Below are 25,438 nucleotides of genomic sequence, written 5' to 3'. Positions count from 1 at the left end.
CGCCTGCCAAGGACAGAAAAAGAAGCGAAACCGAACAAACACACCCCCTGCAGGTGGTGCCATCGAGAAGGCAAACGAAAACGGAGAAGAGCCCTGTATACAAGAGAGAGAGAGAGATGGCGACGAGGAGCAACTGTACAACGCCGGCGCAGAAGTGGTAGAGAAAGACGCGCAGGTCCGCCGTGGCAGGACGGTGCAGTGAGGAATACCGGAACGCCCTGGCATCGTGGCATGGGATGGTGTCATTGAGAATATGAAGAAATAATGCGTTTCCTCCGTTCGTGGTTCCGGCAAAACTTCATGATTTGCCCATTGCTGGGGTCTCTGCGAACGCGGTGTACCGAAGCACGCCTAGGAGGACGCAGCCGCTGAAAAACAATACCACGCGGCCAAATGATGCAGCCAGGTCGAAGAAGATGTCAGGCAATAGGCACACTCCTCAGACGATCGGCTGCGTATGGCATTCGACGAAGGCGTGGAGCCTCGTGTCGTCCACGGAAAACCGACAGCGGAGGGAACAAGGTATGAAAAATGCTAACCAAAAAGGTGTTTCGCGACAAGCGATGTGGCAGATTCCAGCATATTTTAGCACCACACATGGCATCGCGTGCCGCCAACTGCGTTGGCATATGGGAACGTGTCAACCATAACAGGAGAAGCCGTTCGAGTGGCGTCTTTGTCGAGAAACAGCCGTCACGAACCTGCAATCCCGGTGGTCAGCGCGGACAACTGAGTCAGGGTCTCGCGAGCATGAAGTTGCGAGCAGCATTCAACGATACAATGGTGGAACGACGCAGAAGACACTGAATACACGTAAAGACACTCCAGCGTAGAGAGGGTGAAGCATCGTCCAGCCATCGAACCCCAGAACCGGGGTCACAACGCCGTTGCAAGGTAGAAGACCACGCGAGCAGGCAGACTCGATTGATATCTATCAGTGAAGATTTATGCTTTTGCAAAGCTCGACTTCGTTTTCCACCGTTCTCACTGCATGAGTTGCTCAACACGTTAGTGCAGCTTCCCTTGTGCAACGCCAAGCGTCGCACAGGCTTGTGGCTGTACTAGACCCCGCAAGAAGGGACTAGTGAGTCGGCGACCCCCCTGCCCCCGAACGCGGGGACCGAAAACAGTAGGGGCGAGCCTGGAACTCTCGGCACGGCCGGAGACCTTCGCCCAACTCCGATGATGGCAATGGTGCAGAATTAAAATGTGGCACCTGTGTAGGGTCACTGATTTGCATGTTTGTGTTTGTGAGTGGGCACATTGTTGGCAGGTAGTGTTTTATGTGGGCGCTCAACCACACGCATGGAGATAATGGACGTCACGAAGTGGGACTGTCTTGTACGGACGACAACCGAAAAAGACTGATACATTGATGCAGCCGAGTCGTTGGGAGCTCCAAAAAAGACTGATATATTGATACAGCCGAGTCGTTGAGAGCTCCAAAAAAGACTGATATATTGAAACAGCCGAGTCGTTGGGAGCTCTAAATAGGCGGTACACAGCGGAGGATCTTCACTTCATTGCGGAGGCAGCTGAACGAGATCTTTCTCCTGCTCTCTTCAGGAAACACCAGATGCTGACATACCCCTCGTTTTGTGGGCATGCTTCGACTCGCATGAACTACACGAGGGCATGGCTTTACGCCGTGATGATTAGTCCTCCAGCTATGCCGGGAGTGAGTCCTTGGGTTGGGGACTTCAGTCCTGACGGGGTCCACTCACTTTGGTTGGCGGTATCTTTCTACTAGTACGTGAAACGTGAAGCAGGAAGCGTGAGTCAAGTGGCAACCCGGCAAGCGAACACCTTTGAGTGAGCCTTCCCCCCCGTCCTCATGCACTGTGTGTGATGCGATGACGGGCTCAACGGAAAACAAGAGGTGCAGCAACGAGGAAGGAAGGAGGGAAGTCTGTCGTGTGCATCATTGTACCTTGTTGACTAGCACTGCCTCTTTTCCCGCACTCTCGCACATTCGTCACCGGTTAGAATGTCATAGCGCCGGTGGCAGAGCTCAGGCTTTCGGAGGTACAAGGCTATGGCCAAACTGTTGATACACTTCTTCGTGCAGAGTGAAGCTCAGGCAGGATAAAAACGCATCAAGTTTGTTCATGGATGGAACATGAATCCACACAAAACACCAGTTGGTACAACAGATGGCCTGAATCAGCCATACTTCGGAGGCATCAGAGAGCACCGTAAGTGAGAAAACATGGGGGGGGGGGACAGGGGCTCGCTGTGACCGCAACACTCTAACAGCGAAACGTCGCAAGACCGGGCGGCAGCATTTACGACGGGACAGCCATGCAGTTGCCGATATGGGAGAAAAAAAACTAAAGCGAAAAAGGAGAATGAAGAGAGTCCCAATTAAGGCAGGTCCGCGTTCACAACAGAGGAACAAATTTTCACTACACAACGGACAAAGCTGAATATTCGGCCAGGCTCCTTCCACCAGCGCTCGCGGCCACGCGGCGAACATGGGGAACTATGCTGACTCGGCGTTTCTCCCTTTATCCACTTTCGTTGGCAGGGACAACTCGGCTTGTCCTCCAGGAACTGCGGCGTCCAAAAAAAGCAACTGTTCTGCTTCCGAACACAGACATATGTCACACCGGCTTTGGATGACGCACGGCAGGTAAGACGCAGGGCTGCCCACAGTTGAAGCACTGGACGGGTCAGCGACCTATCCATAAGGAAGAGATGAATCGCCTAGCGCAGGCGCAAGCGGGAGTGTTCCATTCGGAGAGAATATCAAGGGGCACATTGCGGCAGCTGCCTATCTGTGTCATATACAGGCGCCCCGCTGAGACCTTGTAGACTGAGGGGACGAACCCCGGCGCCACTCAACACAACGGTGACACTGTGGCATTACGAGTGGGGAGAGAGTGATGGACCATGGATCTACACAATGCAGAATAAACGAGCGATGCTATCAAATCAGTTAGCATATCGCTTCTCCCTTCTACACCCCTCAACCGTCAGCCAAATAAAACTAGTCCTCTACTTTGTGCAGACAGATGCTCGAATCGACAGATAGAAATGGGAATCGGCGTTAAGGTTGGATCGGCCGAGCCACTTACATTCGAAGACGCAAGCGGCGCATCCGGTCGCGTGTCCACGGCGAGGAGTTTTAGCACAGGCTCGTCGCTTCGTTGGACATGATCCGCAAGCTTTGCACTCAGCGGGACGACCTCGTACTCGGGAGGCGACGCCGTCACTAATTTTTGGAGTTGAACCACTAACTGCCAACATCGAGTTTCGAAACTCAAGGAGCCACCCACGCACATCTGGGCCGTGCTATGCATTCACCGGGGCTTGTTCAACCGTGCTCTCTTTTCCGACCCGCACTGCTTAACATGCGATCCGCTCTGTGCTGCGGTACTTCCTGCTAGACAGCTCCCCCCGCCTGGCCATTTCGGCGTTGTCAGGTATCAGCTCTGCAAGCAGGCGGTTACTTTTTTTTGTGCGGTCGAACTACACGGACACGGACCGTGTACATACAACTATTTTACTTCGTGCATGTCACGTCTTCGGAAGACGCGGGTACGAGCAAACCGCAAAGAAAAAGATTCGCTCGTTGTCTGAGGCTTGGACGCGTACACGGTTTTCTTATTGAGGGAGTGAGCATGGAAAGAGAGCTACGCTAGATTGAGCACACAAGAAGCTTTGGCGGACGTAAGCATTGGCCGCCTGAGCATGCAGAACCCGACGCCTGCCGCAGGAGGAAAAACACACGCTGATGGTGGTCCACGGACTAGCTCTTCTTCATCTGGAGGGATGTGTCAGCTCGACGCCGCATGCACCGGCACAGCGCCTGAGATGCAGAATGAGACTGGAAACAGGCACGCGCCCAGTCGGGTATGTAATCTCGATTGCACATGCGCTCATCACCGATGTGCATCCGCCCCTCTTCGTGGGATTTTTTTGCAGAGGCATACCTTGTCTTCAGGGTTTCCGTAAATGCCACAGTGAGCTGACCGGCTGTGATATGCCGATCAAAGAGGAAGGTCTTTTTCGTGTGATGGAGATGAACGCTGCTCCCGTCTGGAGACAGTTCCCTTTTTCCATTGATCGTAACTGACATCTCTACAGCGTTTGGCCCTAAGGAAAGTCGACAGGCTGCCAACAGCGCGAATCGAAGAAGCAGTCTTTCACCCTTGTATGCAATACTTGGTGGCGAGTCCAGATTCATTCACCAAGTAACAGGTGAAACATATCTGCCCCATTCTCCGCGCAGATTATATTTTCAAACATGACACGGCAACATAGTCTCTAGGGGCGCATTCATGATTGCAAAGCTCGGAGATTGTTCATACGCGTGTCCACCACTGCTACTCTCACACCTCTGGACGGTCCTCCGCTCGGTAACATGTCATGTCCTGTCGACGCTCTTGATCGTCCTACCTGCGGAGCGGCGCTTATCAATGATATCCTTCATGTACGCCTCAATATGCTTGCGGATGTCCCCATGCCTCCAGCCGAAGCGGGCACCTCGTGCATTACGAATATGCGCTGGAAGCGTTTGTTTTAGCATCATCTCAGCCAAAGTCCCTTCGGGGAGAGTCGCTGAGAGTAGGGAATTCCGAAAGCACTTTCAACAGCGACAGCGAATGTGCTGCGCTCAATGGATTATCTCGGTACGTACGAGAAGACTAAGAATCAAGCATATTCTCTATATTGGCGCTCACGTTAGTTCTCGTGGGGCGCGCCCTCAGTCATCCTCCCTCTCCAAGAATGGCAAACATGCCTAGTCAAACGGGGCTAGTCTCTCTTTGGACTTTGTGTACACATCGAAGCAACTCGGGGACTGTATGCGTCCTGCACGTATTTGGCGATCCAGGCGGGAGCTTGCCCGAACATACGGCGCGGAAAAAAATTTAGGGGAGACCAAATTCCAGGTCTTCCGCCTGGTCTCTGAACTTGGCATACACCAAGTCGTAATATTGTTTGGCTGCATGTGGAACGGGCGCGTATCCTGTTCGAAGTGCCTCTACTGCGGCGCGCACTGCTGGGTTTGACGCCTCGTCCGCCGTGTACCGGCACGCTTGGCGAAGGTCTCGGTCGAGCGTCGCCCACGCCACCATGAAAATCTGTCTCACTCTGCAGAGCATCCAGGCGAGAGAGCAACGGAATTTCACGTTCGAAAGGCAATACCGCCGATCATATGCGACGATGTGTAGCAGCGCGTGTAGTCGTAAACACCGCTTAGGCCATTTAGTTTTACACATACAGCTCTGAGCTGCAGTCGAGGATAACCCTGCAGACACTACTTTGGAAGAGTACCAATGACGATCCCACGCACGGTGGGTTCAGGCAGAGGCATCACAGGACGATAGTAGAACGAAGACAAGAGGAACGTGCAGAAACAGTACGCGGCAACAGTTGCATGCAGTCGACTATTCAGCACCTCTCTACACGTGAATGCACGTTCACGGCAGGGCGGTGGCGGGGGGCAGCAACGATGAGCGATATGATGCCAGTGCACAACTGCGAGCATTTCTGCCTCCAGCCACAACGACAAATGCACGAATACATATTCGCATAAACAGAAAACCAGACAAGATGACATACTGGTGTTCGCCCCCTACAGGGGACCCACATAAGCTGGAGGAAGTAGAACTGCCGTAGGACAACATGCGCCTACGACCACCTGTGTTTGCTTGACTTGCTGCTATGCAGGTATGACCGTAAACCACAACCGCCTACTGCTGGTGCTCCCTCATTCCGACCATGTATACGCCTGTACTTCGTCTGTGCCTTACTGTTGGTCGACAGCCCGCCCCACGACAGTCGCACTAGACATCGAAATCTGCAGTCCATCTCGAATTGGTTGGAAGACGTCAGACGGAGGATCCTCCGGAAGTACCTGAAGATGAGGGTCCGCAGTATATATAGAACCGATGTATTTTTGCACTGCGCCAGCTATCGCCTGTCGAAGCGCATAAGCAGAATAGCAAAAGGAGACCCCAACAAACGGCCATATGACGCCGGAGTCATGAGAGAAGCAGTCAGCTGGCTTTACAACAGACACTGCATCAACGCCCTCGAAAGTGCAGCGTCCAGCCCTTCCAGTCCCGCGCATGACAGAAAGGCCGCCACTCACTGCAGACTTCCAATGAAGTCACTTCACTTACTTTTTCTCACATAAACCAACTGCTCAGCCAGCGCCAAGAGACCCTTGGGAGAGACGCAAAAACAGATGTCAACTAAATCAATCCGTGCCTCTTCAGATAGAGACATGCCCTTGGTAACTGTCATGCGCACTGTCGAAATCGTTGTGGCAACTTCGTCATCAGATACATCGATACCGACAGCAGCCCAGTCGACATTCCGCTGAAAAAAAAACCAATATGGTAGGGCGAAACGACCTTCAACGCGTCTTCATGCAGTGGAGCCTCCTGAGCTGGGTACCACAGCCACAAGCATGCTGATGAAAACGTCGAGTATGAGGTACACACGCACACTAACCTATCGGTATGCTGCCGCGCGCACACCCGTTGTACGGACTCCCCTAGCTCTCTGACAATGCATAAAGGAAGAACCGATTGCAGGAAGTACGGCGGATGGAAATGGAAGAAGCGAGATAAGCTACGAATGCCAGACAAATCCCCAAGCGATAAAGAGCTCCGCCGTATGTTGGCGTAGTCTGACGGAATGCTTACGTGATGCAGTACTCATCATCGCGAAAGGACACGTACATACAGCGTATCATGCGCAACGTGTAGATCTTTTCACCGTGGGTACTAAGGGAAGGAACCTCTGTCTTTTCTGGTCTCAAGCGCGAAAACGGGGTGTTTCTGTCCTATGAGATATCAGCCTATCACATGTTGTTCGTATCATATCGAACGGCCCCGTGGCAGACCCGAGTACACGATACGTCTTGGTATTATCACGTTGTGGGTCGAGACTCTTGATGCCAGCATAGAACAGAAGGAATTTGAAAAGCGTGTTCTCTCCAAGAATAGCTAGTTGTGTCTCCACGGTCGCTGCAGACGAGTCAGTCGGAGGCGAGAGACGCAACTGATCAATCCGTGTCAAGGCTGAATTCAGAAGAGATCGAGACACTGCAGCAAATATGAAGCAGCAAGGAGGAGGGTGCTACGCAACTGAACGCAGAAACCTGCAGACATTTTCAGAGCGAGATCAGGTGCAGTTGTTAGGCTGGCAGGCATCTGAACTAGATTTCACCAGTATCGTGTGTACTTTTCGCAGTATGTTTTGCTTCGTATCACGTATCATCTCGACACTGCTGTGTGCTTCCTCAAGGAGAATGAAACGACAGACAGGAGGAAAAGACACACAATGACACAAACTGAATACAAAATATCACTATCGATCAGTACCATCGCTAATGTAATGTGCTGTTACCAATATTGCTACCGAGAGAGGTCCGTTTCTCCACCTCCGCGCCCTGCATCATTGACGTGGATATTTCCCTGCTCACCTTCGAGAGTGAGAAATGCATGTCGCATGCTCACTCGAATTTTCGAGCTGGGTTCAGCCATTCTGGAGATCGTGAGTCTCACCAGCAGAGGCATGTCCGAATGACACATCTTTTCAACGTTACGTCTAGCGGCGAAGCACCACTTGAGGGCAGACACGACCGCTGGCGAGAAGATCCGCGAGCCACCTCTCCGCGTAAACTGGAAGAAGGTGAGCGGCACCGGCTCTTGCGAATACTGCAGCACCGGTTGAATACATTTGTGCACCTAAGCTGAAGACACTCGTTCTGTGGTTACTGTCCAGAACTAAGCAATGGACAGCCCCATCGCGTACACATGCGGCCACGCACGAACCACGCGGGGTGCTTGCTCCAGCTCCGGGCAAGAATTTCGAATCGGAGTCGGGCGTTCCAGTGTGGCGGCAAAGCCGAAATCAGCTGCGGCGACTGCCACATGTGGGATACCGCCATCCTGGCTGACAGTTAAACACACCGGGTAATGCGCCATAGCAAACACCGTGCGACGGCATCCACCACAATTCTAATTGCCACACAGGGGGGCGCCAGCCACGGTGCATGGCAACCCGAATTTTTATGGCGATTGACCGCCTGCGTAGGGCAACGCTCTCGCGTGGTTTTCGTTGCCGGCTGCTGCACTTTCGACCTTTTCTATCTCTACCAACGCTCGGAATATCACTGGCATGGATCTTCGTACCCTGGGAAGTATTGGTAAAGAATATTGAGCGGTTTGATGTCGAAGCGACCCTTGCGGTGAAAGCCACGCATCGTCACGAAGAGCTACATCAACTTCGATGTGACGTCTAGCAGCAGTTTTCGAGACGAGAAGATATCCCACAGAGCTGCATACGCTGGTTGAGAGGACCTCAGCCGCGCAGATTCATTCTTTGCTTGTCCGCCGGTGGCTGAGCAGCAAGCACGCAGAGCCAGAGCAGTATCACAGTGGGGCGGCCACGCAAACAAAAACCCTGCATACTTTGACGCTCGATAGAAGACTGAAGGCCCGACTGGAAAAGCGGTAACATGGAAGATTTCAAGCGTAGATGGGGTACGGCGGGTCACCGAAAAGGGAAGAAAGACAATTCCTCCAAAGGGACAGTATCACCACACCCACTGCACCTGGTTATATCGACTCCGGTGCGCTTGAAAACCGGCACGAAGGCCACAGCGTCAAGGCCCTACCTTACTTGTCTGACTAGCCACAAATGGACATGATAACGGCGGTGTGTAGGCTCTACTGGCAAGCACGAGCCACAGGTGCTTGACTGCGGCAGCCTCCCCAGAGAAATGCACAAGGAGACAAACTGCAAAGCGTTTTATCGACCACGCTGAATGCTGCGATCGCTCACCTGCAAGCCGCCATCGTAGCGTTCCAAGAGGAGGCCCCATTGTTCGACGCAGTCGCCACCGGTCAACAGGACTCGCGCCGTAGGGAGAACCTGCTTGAACTCTTCAATGCTCATCCGAATCAGCTCAGAAACTTCGTCCGCTGTATTGGCTCCTATTAAAGAGCCCGTCAGTCACAAGGAGTCCACATGACGGCCCCCGCCCATGAGAGAGAGTGCGAACGGAGAAATGCTGATACAGCTTGGCGGCACGCACGCCGTCTCGTTGCACCTCAGCAGTTGGGGGGAGGAAATCAGAAGGTGTGCCTGTCCGAAAGAGAGGTAGTTTCATTTATGGCATTGACTGTGTTCTATTTGAACTTGCGTGCGACGGCTTCTATATTTGAGGACACACAACATGTGAAAAGTCTTAGCAAGATGCGAAAGTAGTCCAGCGAGTGTATACTGCTGATTCAGAGCCTTTATCCTCGAGAGTCTCCCAAGTATCCGACCAATGCTTTCTAGCAAACTTTTCTAGGTGATGAAGCATCATGCTGCACTGGCCAAGTTCTTCAAAAAAGAGACTGGAGTCTATCAACATGCGTATCTGCCTCGCGTTTTCGGCGATCGAGGAGGGTGTCAAACTGCCAGCTTGCTCAACAAGATCGCCAACAGGTATGAAGGGTTCCACCTCCCGAATTATCTGGTGGTACGCTTCGTTAGTGCCACGACATGCTCTGAAAACAAGGTAGATCAAATACAACCGAGAGAGTCAAGACGGAGGCCGAGTTCTGTATCCACCAAACACTCCGAAGCACGGCTGCGACCTTAAGCAGTAATTGCTATGCTTCGCTCTCATCAATTGCTCAGCAGTGAAAATGTGCGATTCAGTGTGACTGCGACCGATAGATGTGAAGAGAGCACACAGAAAAGCATATCTAAGCGCGATTTCCTCACGAGCCTGCAGATGCATCCAGAGCAGCGATACGAAGCAGCGCATGAGAATAGTAGAATGTAGACACAGAAATTAGGGAATAAAAAACGATAACGCTCTTTCGCATTTTCGCCTATCTTCGTGTGCAATTGATATTCCCCGAATGCGTCATACGTACCCCAGATGTTCTTGGACATTCCTAACGGTGGCCTGGTTGACGAGTACTTTCTCGCCTTTTTCAATGCGCTCCAGCACATCCATAAAGCCGCTAGTAGTAGCGTGGAAGAGCTTAGCCGTGAATTCTCGTCCCGGAAAGTGACTTGTCACCTCAGGACAGACAGATCCATGCAGTGCATAGACCGCGCCGAACGATCCTGAGCCCAGACTCGAACCAAGCATATGTGAGGCGATCGCACAAGCAGGCAGAGCCAACGCTCGCCCACTTGCCTCTTCAAGCGAGGGACCTACGAAGGGAGGCGCACCCAGAACCGAGAGAGGCGGCTACCATTCCGTTGTTTCGCCAGGGTTTCCTGAGCAGACCGAAGACACAGATGCAATGAGGACAGAGATGAAGCAACCACATACACAGCAAAAACGCGATGAAATTAAGTGGCAGTGCACACATGGCTTGAACAAAACAGGGGCGCAGAACGGGTGAGTCAACCCTCGGTAGACTTCAAAGAGAGGTAACGACAGCTCTCGATGGAATCGGAGTGAAATCGCCGGCGGAGGAGCATAGACAAAAACTCAAAAGAGAAGTACTTGGGAAAGTGCAACACAGGCGGAGTAAAGTGGATGACTGTACGGTCGCGGAGGCATAGACCGTCAGTTGACGGCCTGCTTCGATGTGTCGTATTTCCTTGCCACTTTGGCGCACAGAGTCTGTGCTCTCATCTCTTCGTGCTTCTGCCCTCGACCTGCCGCAGACGGTGAAGATGAAGCGCAGGACAGCCTCGCTCATAGCTGTCTCCTGCTCTCCCTGGTCACGTACCGCTGACTCCAGCCGCATACCACTCCATGTGCCTGCGTCACTAAAGGACGATGCCGTCCGAAAAGCCTCCATCCTCCTTACCAAGGAACGCAAGCGGACCCGCCTGCCCTCCTCCATTCCCCGGTCCCTGTCCTGGTGCTGCCCATCGCCCGCTTTCAGCTACTGGGCAAATTTACCGACTCAGGCGAAGAGAGTGCCAAGAAAGCCATGCCTGAGGATCTTGCACCTTCTTTTTTCTTTTCGTTGTGACGACCATTTCCGTCTCTGAATGTTCCAGCGCATGTCCTCTTGGTGCACGGGGGTGAAACGAGAAAACTGAAACCGGAGTCTCCCGAGGTGGGTGCGTGCGGGGACGAATTCCAGAGTGACAGGCTATAGCGATAAGTTCCCAGAGAACCAGAATTGCGTCCCAGAGGGCGCCCAGTTCTCCCAAGTAAGGTCGACTTAACGGCGAATGTTGGGCGTGTCCTCCACGTCTAGTGCGTGTTGAGTTCTCCAAGTTCCCCCTCTCTCCCCACTTGCCTGGGATGACTAAGCACGGACCGCACCCCGAGGACCTTAATTGGTAGAGTCGCCAGGACGGCGAGAAGCGCGACAAAAGCGAGGGCGAGTTGTGATCCCAGCGACGGCATTTTGAAGTGGAAAACATCTGGCTGACGAAGGGTAGACGACATGCAAAGTAACGCATACAAAACTAAAAAAAGCCCATTTAGAGAGCGTACGCACCCTACAGGACAACTCCCGGAATGATTTGCATTTGTCCTCAGTGCTCGTCGGAACGATGCCACTCGGGGCTTGGGGCGTATGCAGACGAACTCTGCAGGTCTCTGTCGAGATCGGCCTGGTCAACGCAACACCATCGGGCACTGATGGCTCAATGTTTGCTCATTTGCTTCTTCAATAGTTCCATACAATATTGTTTGAAACACCGCCAAATATCAGACGGTGCCCAGAAACCCATCCGCCGGAACGGAAAGGCTGCGTGTCCTTATCGACAGGTGGCGGATGATGCGTTCCGGATGAGGGGCGCTTTTACCTGATAGTGGTCCATAAAAATGTTCTTTCGGAGAGTAGAGTGGTAGCTGGCGGCACCCAGTGCGGCGTCCTTTAGTAAGAAGCACGAGAGAACATCGACGGTGGGTGGAAGTCTGCGCCGAGACTTGTACAGAGCGCCACTATCTGATACATGATGCCAACGGGCACAGTAACGCTGTCGAACAGTGGACACGTGTAGACGATCTCTCTCTCGTGCAGCCTGCAGTCGGGGAGTCGGTTCCCCTTGCAACCACTGCCACGCCTGAGGAACACAATACACGGGAACCGTGCGTCAGAGCGCGGCTATGGAAGCCTCGTGAACTCGAGTCGAATCATCATTATAGTTCCTAGAGCACTGAAGATGACTCCGGTTATGAGATACAGACAACAAAGTTCCTTATGGATGCAGCTCATTTGCGCGCAGCGGCTGCCAGGAGGCAGCGCTTCAAAAATTCAGTTTCATGACGCCACAAAGAGACGGAAACCAAACGTCCTGGGGGTGATGCAAGCACCGCCGTGAATGGGGTCGAGGCGGGCACTGACCCGCGTGGGGCCGCAACAAAACTGAGATGTACTCGCTAAAAAAAGACAGGACAGAACGAGGCAACTCGTGACCATTAAGACCCTTAAGGTCAACAGAAGCGACGCAAGGGCCTCGTTTACGACTGAAGCTGAAAACCCGGCAAGTGACAAACCGGCTGCGGCTGGACGGCAGTGACCCCGGGAACCCAAGCGTGAACGAGCGTCACCCCTGCTGACAGGAGAGACGGACGAGAGGAGCAGAAAGGTTTTACAGAATTTCGCAAAAGGCAATAGCTTTCAAAGCCTATAGAGGCGAATAAAAACACGCTTAGTCTGAAAAACTATACAAAGGAAGCGGGGGGGTCCGTTTCACGGTCTCAAGACACGGTCAGGCTGTTCTTTTTCGTCAGTGCTGCGATTCCCATGTCGCATCGTGCCTTCCATTTGCTACAGACGAAAAAGCATATGCTCTTGAACCTGGCAAAGTACAGCATGTGCCTACCTGAAAGGCCTATGTGCATCCTACACTCCGTTGCAGTCAATGAGTTGGCGGCGCGGGCTGCTCGTCCAACGGGAGCCAGCGGGAGCGGCGGTTGCAGACTCGGGTGCAACCGCCGCGGGGCGACTCGGATCTCGGCAAGACAGGACTTGTGGGTGCGCACGTATTCGGCGCGTTGTCAACCGGCTTGCGACCGTCAGGACCGCGCACCCTCACACTGCCTACAGAGAGAGGAAGGCTAGAACAAAGAAGAGGCATATGTCTCCGCAGAACCAGGTGCGATATCGGAGAAACCGTTATGTACGAATTCACAACTCTTCTGATTTCCTCATTGCTGCAGAGGAACTCGTCTGCGGCCTCGCGCGGGGCGATTGCTGTAGCTCAGTTACTGTAGTCGTATTTCGCACTTGACTTGTTGCTGGAGCGAGGCGGCGAAGAACACAATCTGAGAGAGAGAACAAAACGAAGTAATGGAACAACACCGCCCCGCGTCCTGGGAAGAGGGCAACTTGGTAGGGCGGAGAGCTCTGGACGGTTGGCTATCACCTGTACTGTTCTTGCTCTATCGAAGCCCTTGACACTGAGTAGGCTCAAACGCCCTCAAGGCCTGCACGCTGACGCGAGCAGAGAGTATCCAATGCGCAGGCAACACGCCAGGAACTTTTGTCTTCCCGCTCACCTCTCCCGCAGCTTCACTCTGGTGAGTCAGTGTATCCATCGTGTCCTCATCAACTACCCGAAGGCCTACTTACCAAACCGTCGTCCTCGTCTTGTGTGTCTCCACGCCCTTTTTCCTTTGGTGTGTTTGTTTCTTAGTGGACACGCTGTGATAACGTCACTTCCACCAGATGGGATTGCCCAGTCTCATGCCGTGTTGTGACTGCGGCTCGTGACACCCTGCGCCTTTGTTGTGACATTCCCATGACGCCCCGTCCCCCGGCCCCCTTTTCAGTGCAGTAGTCATTTCATCCGGGTGGCGAAAGTCGAATGCACAAGGAGAGCATCTCGAACGTCTCTTTTTAGGGAACGGCGAGCAGTAAAGGATAGAAATGGTGCGCAAGAAGGCTCACACTTAATCGTCATCCGGGTTTATAAGGGGCTGCGTTCAGCAACAGGCTTCATGCCCGTACCCCATAGGCGGGTAGACGTGCTTGGAAAAATGGAAACAGTACTCGGCAGAAATGTTGTATCTCATTTTCCTTCATAACGGTGAACTTCGCGGACAAAACAGATTAAAAGGGCATTGTGGTACCGTCTTTTGCAACAGGAAGCGAGCTCCGAATAAACCTGAGGGAGGCGGGCGCGCGTTAGTGCATGAGACGAAAGCAGACCGAATGTGCACCTCCAATAAAAAAGAGACGGACGACAACGCGGCATTGCCAGACGCACAAGAGCTCAAATAAGGGAGTTAGTCTGACCATGAGACACCACCTGGGTCTCAGATACGGTGAGACTCGGAGGACAGAAAGACGATCGATGGAAGCATTCAGCGAACAAGGAAACACAATTGACAAAAGGCCTGTCGATAGCACAGCGGACAACAGACGCAGGGCTTTCATAGAAAAGCGGTGTTCATTTGGGAACCGCCATTTCCACCATTCCCGTCATCTCAGGCGTCTGCAGCCTCGATGACGATAATCTTCTCATCTGCAAGGAATGCGGGTGTCCAGATGAAGCAATTATTCTGAAAGACACAAGTGCACACAACGAAAACACTCATGAAACCCAGTGATGGACGGGGCCGTACGCACATAAGGAAAACTTGGCTTCAATTTCTAACGAAATGATATGCGAAGCGATGGACACGGCGTGAGCACACAAAACCTGATGCAGTACGCACGTTAAGCGGAGTCTGGTGTAAAGGGATACTAAAGAAGGGTGGCAGTACGGAAAAGCTTGTACAGAGGGATGTTACGGCGCACCACTTTTGCTTCCAGGCTCCCCGTTCGTTCGCACTGTTGGAGAGTGGCAAGGCGACCCACAAGCCACTGTGGTGAGAGGCGCGTCCACGCCAGCTCAAAACGCGTAGCGAGCCGGTTTCGGTTTCAGTGAAGACAAGCCTCTCCTTACGGGCTCAGAAGCCGATCCCTGCACGCTCGGATCAACAGCGACCAACTTGAAAATGGAAGAGCCGTCTTGCCCCAACAGTGTCACGAGTGCTGTGTCCCCGGACACAGTCTCATACTCGGCTGGTGAGCGTTTGATACGTTTCTTCAGTTCGGCGACGAACGAGCGGCAGAACGGATTGAAACTGAAGGAAATCACAGAACAAGACAAGATACTATATTGCAACGCTGACACGCCAATTGAATCCAAGCTATTCTTGTCTACTACTCGTCAGCAAGGAAACGGTTCACTGCTACTTGAATGAGTTGTAAATCGTATCTATCCTTCAGCCCTGCTGGCACTGGGCAGGGATGATGACGCCCCAAGGCCTGAACACAGCCGAAGTCAGCCCGGGGCTCGCCCCCAGAAGTAGACGCAGTCCCACTTTCAAACTCTCGAATGCAAGCACAAAGTACTCCGGGCGTGAGGCTTGCCAGGGCTCCTTCGGTACGGAGACCGTACGCCGACAGGACGTCTGTTATTTAGTGCGGGAGTGAAAACGGTGTCGGCACGTGGGACTTAGGCAGCAGCGCAGACACGGGACACGCACAAACCGAATGACAGTCTGGCAAATTCCGGATACACCTGTGGTCTGTATGTGCTTATGAGGAAAAACGGACAGGCAGAGGCACCCACGCACAAAAGCAGCTACTCTCGAATCCATCATTTTGCTTCCACTATTCAGGACACTCATACGTAAATACAGGTCTGCGACGACGGTCAGGGTTTTTTTCCTGGTCGCACCACACAGCAATATATCGGTCATCCTTGCTCCCGTGAAAAAGTGCACCCTGTAAACCTACGGCAGACGGGGTCATCTCGGAGTCATCAATACGCGCTAAGCTGTTCTTAAAACATTTTATGCTCAGGCTTTCCGTGGAGCGTGCGTTTAGGGAAGGAACTCTGGGACTACTCGTAGTACAAATACAGCTCAATGGTCAGCCAATATGTGTTCCAACAAATGAAGGTGTGTCACGGTAATTTGCTGCGTTATCGTTTGCCGCGTACCTTTCTTTGAGAACTCGTGTAAAAAACTCATTGAACTGGCTAACGGAGACACCCGACTTGAAAGCCACAAGCTTTTTTCGAATTTCGTGGAGGACGAGACTGGCGTCGCGCGGCGGCTTGCTTTTCCCGTTGATGCGGATACGAACTTGAACCATATCTGGTCCTATCGCATCAGCAACGATCAGGAGCACCACATGAGCGGTTACCTAGGGTATCAGTAGTTCCGGCGAAACCGTTGGCAGTTTTGGGTTCTCTCCCCGTTCCGAGCAAGCGATATTTTCATCGTGTTCAGTTTTTTGGTTTGGCTTGTGCGCGGCTGGTTCCTGTCCTCGGCAGTTCCTTCTGCTCTTCATCCTTCCATGGCGGATGACTCCACCGTGTGCTTCCCTCTGCAAGCTGCGGCGCGTCACTGTCGGCTGCGGCGTCTTTTTTCCGTTCTTCTTCTTACCTGCGAGGCTCCGCCTGCGCCTTACATCCTTGACAAAGTCCAGAATGCTTGTACGAATGTTTGCTTGCTCTTTCCAGCCAAAGCGCGCAGGTGGCGCGATTCTGATGTGCTGTGGAAGGAGCTCTTTCATCAGGTTTTCGGCGAGCTCCTCGTCGTTTGACTTCTCTACAGACACCATCACGCCCACACAGATTGATTGACTGGGGACTCGAGTTTGCTGCGGGAGGAATCGGTCATGATTCCACGGTGCGCGACGGCCTGTACTCTACGTCTCAATACCTACACACGTGTGTGCTTGAAGTCCTACAAACATACACCGAATTCCGCTGCAGTACTGTCTCTCAAGCTCGCAGGGGAGCACCCTGTACTCAAGGGTCGATCTAACTGACACAGCCCTCAAGCAGCAACTGCAGGCAGAAATGCGAAAACCGTGATAGAGAGCGGTAACACAGGCACAAGGCTCACGAGCAGGCACTTCGTCTACAGCATGCACGTTAGAATCGCGTGCGCCCATGAAACACCTCATGTATTGATTAGCACCTGGCAAAGAGATCAGGGGCGGGGGGAGAGGAGGGATGTCGACGGGCAGTAAGTAATTTGCTCACGATAGATACCCGCATGCACCAATATGCAGTCTGATTGGGTACCTACCGAAGACGACTTACATGTCATCTTCAACCGTTTAAATCTATATGGCTAGCCCCAGCCATACAACAGCAAGAACTGTAGATCTATGGGCTGCTCTTGGTTGTACTTGCTCCCTTGTAAGTCAATGTACTCGCAGAACGCAAACCGGGAGCACAGCTCTTTTTACACACACAGAAAGTGATGCATGCGTGATTTGCTTACCGGCATCGGCGCCCAGTGCGTCTACGGCTTTCTCGACAGCGATTTTGAGCTCGTGTCGAGTCGCCGCAACTCCGACAGCCTCTTTAAATTTTGATAGATTGTAGTTGAAAAGAATCCGAGTGTATTCCTCTCTCTCCAGCCCGACAAGAAACGGCATGTTTACATGCGCGTACCGTGGCAACGCGCCGAACGCCATCTCGTAAACAGCCGACAAGGAATCTGGGAGAGTCGCTTGCTCCCCCAGCAGTCGGCGGACCGCAACCTGGATTGAAGAATCCAAAATCTGCCTGTGAGCGGAGTACGGCCCTGCGGAGGAGAGACGCGACACAACACGGTAAAGGATCGAGAGCACAGGTCGTGCAGAGCTGTGCGCAGTAGGCAAGGTAGGGACCAAAAGAAACCCCAGGCAAGGAGACAGATGAAGCAGAAAGAAGGATGAAGCAAAGCGAGGAATGAGACGCCACGCCTGAGAAGCCGAGGGGAGGAGGCACGAGTAGGCACGGCGAACAGTCACCCAGGGACGCTCCTGGGCTTGAACACTCCGGTCTGTATTGTTCCTGACGGGCACCTCGAGCATCCTACGGGTTGTTGGAAGATATCCCATCCAAAACCGGCCCCACTAGAAACGAGAGACGCAAACGACAAGGCAGAGATGCCACCTCACGGAGGTTCCGTACACGGAAGAACCGGACGATTGCTGAGTGGACATGGTGAAGAAACTGATACCACCTTGATTGCCTAGTAGCTGCGTGTCGCACTTCGTTGTCAAATTTCAACTGTTTCATGGTCGCGCAGGAACTGTGGCCTGACTAACCCTGAACCCCCTCACTCCATGCAGAGACAAAAGTCCGAGACACGCATCAGATCTCGGAAACGGCTGAGCTGCACGCCCCCCCCCCCCCCCCCCGGCGCGTTAGTCACTGCCATGCTCGTTGAGGAACTCATGGTGAGGATGTCTCTTACACATTTTGGCGATGAGGGCGATGTGTGTGCTCCGCACATATCTGCTCATTTCCTCGGCTGCAACTCCGAAATCGGATACCGCGTCCGGGCCCCAGGGCAGCCCAGAATGCGACGCAGCTGTCATTGATTCAAATGTGGAGAATATTGCGTCGTACAGCGCCTTTTCCTGCTCGGGCGCTGGAACCCGCCCACTCTCCAGAGCCGCAGCGGCGTCGCGCGTCGCCGAATTCGATGGGCTCTCGACGGCGAGACGGAATGCCTGACGCAGGCAGCGATCTATTCGAGCCCAAGCGGAGAAACTCTGAAGCGCTCTGTTAGAAGTGAGACAGGGGCATACGCAACTGGTTGCTTTGGTGGTATGCCGGAAGCTGGTCTTCCTCATTGATTTGTAGAGACATACAGACATACCCGAGACTGTAAATGAAGGAACAAGCAAGACAAGTGGCCTATTAAAGACACGCGTACAGGGAGAAGCAGACAGCGAGGTAACGCTCTAACACTGAATCGAAGGCATCGCGTTTGAGTTGATCCTACTTTTAGAGTAGAAAAAAGCGAAATTACGGAGGAAACCATACGAGGTACATTTGCATTATATATGGGGGAATTTTCAACCACAATTTCCCTCGATTTGATTGAATTATGTTTACAAGCAAAACAGCTGTATCAATGCGGATAAAAAATTGTCGCATCTGCACACCCAGCGCCGCATGCCACAAGAAAGCGTGGCTTGAGCCATTCATTTGCGGTAACGGCGGTAGACAGTCGACACGGCGTATTCCGCGCAGTGAGCTGCGAAAATCTTCACCCAGACACTAAGGGCTTGGGCGTTGATATGCAGCTGCCACACACGCGGCACGTCTACGCCTGGGGGGTGATGCCGGTGACACCCCAGGGGCGTCGCCGATCGGAGCATGGAGGCTCCGGAATTCGATACTAAATCGAGAGACAGGTCTGAAGCGGGACGCGCATAGGGGTAGTCGCGTGGACATGCGTGAGGGCAAGTCGCCTGAAAGAGGCACCGAGAGGCGGCTGCACGTGTTCGCATGTATGGCACATTGGGTTACCCGCGTGTGATTCGCCTGCCCAGTTTGGTCGCTTCAGGAGGTGAAAGCGCCAGCTCAGCCCGGACGAATTCAAACAGCCGAGGAGGTGGATCCTCTGCAACGAGTTGAAGAGGAGCATCGACTTTGTACAGGGACGTGACGAACTGTCTCACGGCCTTTGCTATTTCCTGCTGGAGCACGAAAGCTGTCGAGCACACCACACACCAGCACGCGCAGAACGTGGCGTTTCATAGTACGTTCAAAACAGATGTCTCTCCGGCTGGGTAGAACGCGTTTACGACCGCTCGGGCCCCGCCTCCATAGATCCTGCTCTCCGCGTCTGTGCCTCAGGTCCCTCTGCGGTCAGCTAATCCCAGACCTTTCTGACCAGGGGCCTACTTTTCCGTCTATAAACCGCCCGCCTTGCGAGAGTCCGCAGGCCCTCGGGGGTGACGCCGAAGACTATGTCAACCAGATCGGTCCACCCTTCCGCTGAAAGGGTCTCGGAGGCTAGCACGGTGCGCGCTCTTTTAATCACTGCGTCCACTTCTTCCTCGGTAATGTCTATCGTCGCAGCCGCCCAGTCTTTCTCTCCGTGAAAAAAATCCAGAGGCAGGGGCTCGACTTCTTCCGCTGCTGCCGCATGCAGCGGTGTGTGCTGGGCTGAGTCACAGGCCGCAAGAGAGGCAGAAAGAAAGTGCACGTGGATGAGTGTGTAATGCGTAAAATAACCGCGCCCGACAAATGTTCACATTCCTCCACTAGTAGGTCAAAACCGGTGCAGCGGGATTGAAGGAACATGCCGTAGCGGACGCGCGGACCCGGGGTTAACCAGACAAACAGATGATTAGATGCAAAGCAGCAAAAATGGAAAACAACACACGGTGGTGCAAGATCAAGGCTACGTGTTTTGAATCGGAAAAATCGAGTGTCCTGCGGTGTGTGCCACGAAAGCGAACACGCTTTACAAGGACCAGCCCGGATTCATGGGGCGGAGTACGGGCGCCAAATCTTGTTTTACGTATCCCTTGTGTCCTTCTACGCTTCAATCCCCTGTCCTCGCCCCCACCCGCCTTCCTACTTCTCTCCCATTCAACAGTGTCCGTGTCGTCGTTTCCTTCTTACCAAACTCCAGCATCGCACGATTGATGAGTCGGTACTCTGTCCTGTTGTCTCGCGCGACAGTCAGAGGCTTCAGGTGAAGGTAATACAAGAGATATTTCATAAGAGGCATCTCTTGCAGCCTCTTCAGTTTCTCCTCGTCCGCGTCTGCAGTTGCACCTCCTGGAGTCCCACGGCTCAGCTGATCCGTGACCGACAAGACTAAACAGATGAACAGAGAAATGCAGTCGGCGACGCATGCACCCGCAGAACTACGAAGCCGGAGCAAAACCACTCTTCTTCGGTTCTAGCGTTCTCGGCGGCATCACAGGGGATATGGCAAGCGTAGAATGCATGTACCTACGTACATCCCAGGGAGGCGCTTAGAATTCGCCGTGCCTGTGGGTACGGGATAGTATTTCCGAACATCACTGAGATAGACTGTCACAAAATACGGAGCTACTCGCAGTACGCGTAGTGCTCTTCAACGTACGTAGATACCTCGTCAATGGTTGTCTCCCCAGTTGGTCGATTGGGTCTGAGCATGCTGCTTTACAGCTTCCAACTTTGGTTACGGCCCTAGTCTCACCTTTGAAGGTGAGTTCTGCGTGCCGCATGCTGCACCTGGCGCGTGGATCTAGATCGACCATCTGAGAGATCTTGAGTCTCGCAAGCAGTGGCATCTCCGTATGGTACAATTTCTCGATTTTGCCCCCCAGTGCGAAGCACCCATCCAGGGCAGCCAGTGTCTGCTCATCGTATATTCTAGGCCCCGTCTTGCTTGCGAATCTCTGGAAGGTAAACGCCACGGATCCGCCTGAGTCTGCAGATCGCTTCAGCGCAGGCTTGATGCACTTCTCCACCCACGGTGCGCGCTCGTTGACCTCTGTCGCGGACGTCCAGAACCACGCAAGTGTCAGGCCAAGTGCATAGACGTCAAACTCCGGACTGGATGTCAAGCCGCCGGGGACTCGCTCCATATCGGGAGCCATAAAGGATAGGGTCCCTCGGATCGGCATCGGGCTGTACAGTCTGGAAGCCATACCAAAGTCGGCTGCGGCAATCGAGAGACCTGCCGCACGGCCGTTCTGTCTGCGAAAAACAAGGCGAAAGGCAGACAGCTCACATCGGCGTCGCCACGCACACACGGCGAACTCCCGCAAACCTGTGCGGGTTCCCTACCGTGGTTTACGCCAGCCGGAGTCAGCGACAGAGCGGAATCGCCGCAGTCCCCCTAGGCTCTCCGGCACTGTGGAGTTTGAACACGCCAGCAACGCCGTGACTGCGTATGTGCAAGTCGAGTCTCAGGGCAAGGACAGCGGCACCCCCGCTTCTTCGTGCTTCTCAGTACGCCCCCCCTCGGGATGCCTCGCTATGCTGCCGGTGGAATCCGTACGCTGGGAGGTACTTGTAGAGGATATTAGCTGGCTTGATATCGAAATGGCCAAGAAGGTAGAGATTGTGCATCTTCACAAAGGGCTTCAACACTTTGGAGGTCAGGGAGAGGAGGGAAGTCCGGGAGCCAAAGATTTCGCGCAGCGCCTGACTGCTGATCACCATCGGCAGCCAGCTATCCGCCGGGGATCCGCGCTTTTTCGCCTTGGGCTGACACGTACAGAGCATAGCGTCGGCAGGAGTGTTCACGAGCACCGAAAAACGCGCGTTGTACAGCGCCCACGGCGACTCGAGCCAAACAAAAGAATCCCCATCTGCAACACCCGAGAAGGCAGCTAGACGGACTCAGTGACTTCGCGTGCCTAGGCCCCTCCCCGCCGTCCCCCCTGGGAGTTCGTTGGCAGCCTCAACATGAGCCGCTGCGACAGAGCTTCAAAATCCACCAAATATCGTGCCTAGCATGAGCTGCTTGAGGCGACTGCGCACCAAACAACCGAGACAACAGGCGACGGAGACAAGAAGGGACGCTGCGAACGGCGACTTGTGCGCGCCTCAATTTCAAGCAAGCGGTCCTCGCTCACCCCTGAATCCGAGAGTGACTCGTCGATACTTGCTGGCATCCCTAAGCTTTTGTGGCTCACTGCAGACTACGGGTAATACCACACCAATCCACTGGAATACTGTCCCGACGGCACCTGTAGCTGCAGAGACCCGCCACGTACACCACATCACTTTACGGATCGAACGTCTGGAGATCGCCTCAGAATCGCGTCCTCACCTCCAAATCGCCATGGTGAAGTTCGATGAGCAAACCCCAGTGCTTGATACCCCTCGTGTCGTTGACGACAACGCGCGCCAAAGGAAGGCTCCAGTGATTCTCCGCGATACCAATCTCTGCGTACTTTGAAGCCTTGGCTTCTTCACTAGCCCCTGAGAACGCATGCACCCCCGCGGACCATGAAAACAAATATACGGGGGGGTTTGCCACCAACGACGATCCTAGCCATACAAGTTCGAGGGGGGAGAGCTCTGTTGTTATCCTAGCCGACGACTCTGTGGGCGCGAGGATTCACTTTCATCAACACGCTTGCGTCTCTCTGTGTGTACGTGCACGCTCTTCGGAAGGGATACGGCGGCCGCGCTCGAAACCGGTGCCAAGGAAAAGGAGGCATAGTCTTCATCTGCCTGGAACTGGAAAACGGATAGCTTCAACATCTCTGCTGTGAAAAGTCCTGCGACTCTATGAATTCTGGTGATACTGTACTTTATCAACATCTGTTCTGGTTCTTCGGACATCCAGAGATCCATGGTTCTTACCCTCAAGCGCAGTCCACACATCCGGCCGGTTTCGCTTGATGAAGGTTTCCATCTGTTGGAAAATAGTGCCTGTCTCACACAGCTCCGAGAAGAACGAATGCGTATTAATAACAGCTCGAAGCTTATTCGACTCCGTCAGGACGATGTCGTGCGTCAGAGAGCCTGCGTAGTTCTTTGTTTTCTGAGCGTCAATGCTTGGGTCAATCACCCGCACCATCTTCTGATAAATCGAGTTTGAGGCGGGAATTGCTCTGGAAAATGACAGCGCATGTAAAACAACTAGAAGGCGGTGAGCACGAAGACGAGGCTGACAAGAGGGGACAACCTCGATAGGTTCACAGAGGTTTGGCAAACGGTGGTTTCTGTCGGTCCTGTTCTCTGCTTGTCTCAGGCATCGAGTGATAAATTCCCGTTCAAGCCACAGAACCCCATCATCTGTGGTGACGCTGCAGGTCTCTTGACAGCATACTCCGATTTTTGCTCCCTACGTGTGTTTGAATAAATGCGTCCACACACGCCGACAAGGCGCAGAGGGATATATAGAAGCAATTTTCGATCGAAGCAAAGCAGGCAAACAGGTCGTGTATTCAATGTACATCTCAGAAGTATACTCAACTCTGGAATGTGTACAAGCATATATATGCATTACTGCTGATTTTTTTGGTCTACAAAAAGGAAGCGTATCGGGTGAGTACCCGAGTCCCTGTTTTACGCAGTTACCTGATCTGGGATTCGATGGCGTGAAGCGTTTCGGTGTCTGTTTGAGGCGCTTTGCCGTCACTGATGCTATCAAAGTGCGCCATAATCCCTGCCCTTTTCAGCCGAAAAATTTTGACAGCGAACTTTCGACCCACAAAGCTCTTCGTCACGTCAGGACAAGCCGGTTGGAGAAGCGGGTAAACGCCGCCGTATGAACCCGACCCTAGCATAGGCCCGAGTATATCCCACTGTATCTCGCACAGCGGAAGCGAGTTGGCTTTCGCCAATTCCTCCTCTTGTGTACTGGGAGCGGAGGCTGAAGCTGTGCGGCTCAAGACTGGCGGATTTCGTTCCGAGACGACCGCAGGCACTCCTGACGCAGAGGCAGCGACAGTGACGAGCGGGTGAACAGGAAATACATCAGCGAGTCCAGATATAACACACACAGGGCAAGAGGTGAAGGTGCACCGAGGGCAGTCGGCGATAAAAGTCCGACAGCGGGAACTCAGGGGCTCGCGGCTCACATAGGGAACACACCCAGACAAGAGTGGCAGCCCGTAGCTATAAAAGGAATTTAGACGCTATAAAGTGTGTCAGAGTAGCACACGAGCATGCATGGAGAAGCTCGAGGAAGCCCAGACAGGGGAGGCAGTTACTGAGAGACAAGAGTGGGCTCAAAGAATCTAGGCAGCCTCTGTGTAGGAAAGGCCGAACTGACCGGAGCCGCGCAAATTGCTCCCAATGTGCAAGGCACTGTGTCCCTTGATGCAGCGTCTCGCCGCATCTTTTCGCTTATCTCCCCTGAACTGCTTGGTATCTTTTCTATACCAGCACTTTTGCCGCCTATATCTCCGGTGGTGCTCTCGTAGTGCTTCGAGAAGAAAGCCGATCGAGCTCGTGTGCCCCCCCTGAGAGAGTCGCCTCTGAATGTCTCAGAGATACTTAGAGAGGGAGGACGATCTAACTTACCGAGGAACGCGAGTGCATTCTTTGTCTCAGATGTTTTGCCCGGTGAAGCTGTCTCCTTTTTCTGCGTTTGCGCAAACGCAGATGGAGGAGCTAGGGGAACCGAATCGGAGGACGGAGAGGAGACCAGAGGTGAAGATGGAGCGAAAGGTGGAGTGTGAACACTCTCCACACGGCCATCATTCTGCAAGTCACTGTGCACTGGCCTTCGAATCTCTCCTGGTGTCTCTGCAAGCCGTTCTCTCGCAATCTGCTTGAGAGAAGACAAAGACAGTTGGAAATGCTTCACGTTTCGGTCGGGAATCGCGAATAGAGACGACGCCTCGCCCTGAAGCGAGACATCTGGGGAGAGACGGAAAAACGTCTGCGATGGACGCAGACGCCGGGGCTTTCGAAAAACGGGCTGCTCAAGGAGCGAAGAAATCCCTGTTGCTCCCCTTTCCTGACGGCCATCTGCTCCAGTTTTCCACTTCCTGGCGGCGCGCGTGTGGCGGTGAAAGCGCAACGTGGGGGGTCCGAGGCATTCGGTCAACTCGGGAACGCACAGGAGCAGAACGAAGAGTAGAGATACAACGAGAGACGAACAGCGATGGCAGATCGCGCGAAGTCTCCATAACAGGCGCCAAGACGAAAGGGACCGCGACGCATGCACTGCAGAAAATGAAGATACTGAGAGCGGGGTGGATGGCGATGAAGAAAAAGGCAGTCGCGGAGGGCCCGCGGAGTGAGGACCTCCTGTCAGTCTCTCCATCGTCACGTAACGCTTGTGTTCCAACAAAAG

The 25,438-nt window shown here is 53.5% G+C and overlaps 3 protein-coding genes across 3 annotated transcripts; all 3 read right to left on the bottom strand.

Moving 5' to 3' along the window:
- Positions 1-4,874: 4,874 nt before the first annotated feature.
- Positions 4,875-8,919, bottom strand: BESB_024180 (uncharacterized protein; the record flags this gene model as incomplete). Its single annotated transcript, XM_029361120.1, has 6 exons — positions 4,875-5,097; positions 5,760-5,926; positions 6,142-6,330; positions 7,794-7,914; positions 8,154-8,203; positions 8,806-8,919. 6 exons carry the CDS (start codon positions 8,917-8,919, stop codon positions 4,875-4,877), a joined length of 864 nt encoding a protein of 287 aa, XP_029215935.1.
- A 964-nt stretch (positions 8,920-9,883) lies between these two features.
- BESB_024170 (uncharacterized protein) lies at positions 9,884-10,114 on the bottom strand (the record flags this gene model as incomplete). Its single annotated transcript, XM_029361119.1, has 1 exon — positions 9,884-10,114. One exon carries the CDS (start codon positions 10,112-10,114, stop codon positions 9,884-9,886), a length of 231 nt encoding a protein of 76 aa, XP_029215934.1.
- Positions 10,115-14,371: 4,257 nt separating this feature from the next.
- BESB_024160 (uncharacterized protein) lies at positions 14,372-25,408 on the bottom strand (the record flags this gene model as incomplete). Its single annotated transcript, XM_029361118.1, has 15 exons — positions 14,372-14,446; positions 14,833-15,013; positions 15,877-16,039; positions 16,325-16,489; positions 17,174-17,479; positions 18,137-18,447; positions 19,201-19,384; positions 19,579-19,842; positions 20,305-20,502; positions 20,870-21,372; positions 21,677-21,885; positions 22,454-22,605; positions 22,993-23,243; positions 23,713-24,064; positions 24,661-25,408. 15 exons carry the CDS (start codon positions 25,406-25,408, stop codon positions 14,372-14,374), a joined length of 4,062 nt encoding a protein of 1,353 aa, XP_029215933.1.
- Positions 25,409-25,438: the final 30 nt, after the last annotated feature.

The sequence above is a fragment of the Besnoitia besnoiti genome, chromosome XII, assembly GCF_002563875.1.
Source record: "Besnoitia besnoiti strain Bb-Ger1 chromosome XII, whole genome shotgun sequence".
NCBI lineage: Eukaryota > Apicomplexa > Conoidasida > Eucoccidiorida > Sarcocystidae > Besnoitia > Besnoitia besnoiti.
This window is presented reverse-complemented; position numbering and strand designations above follow the sequence as displayed.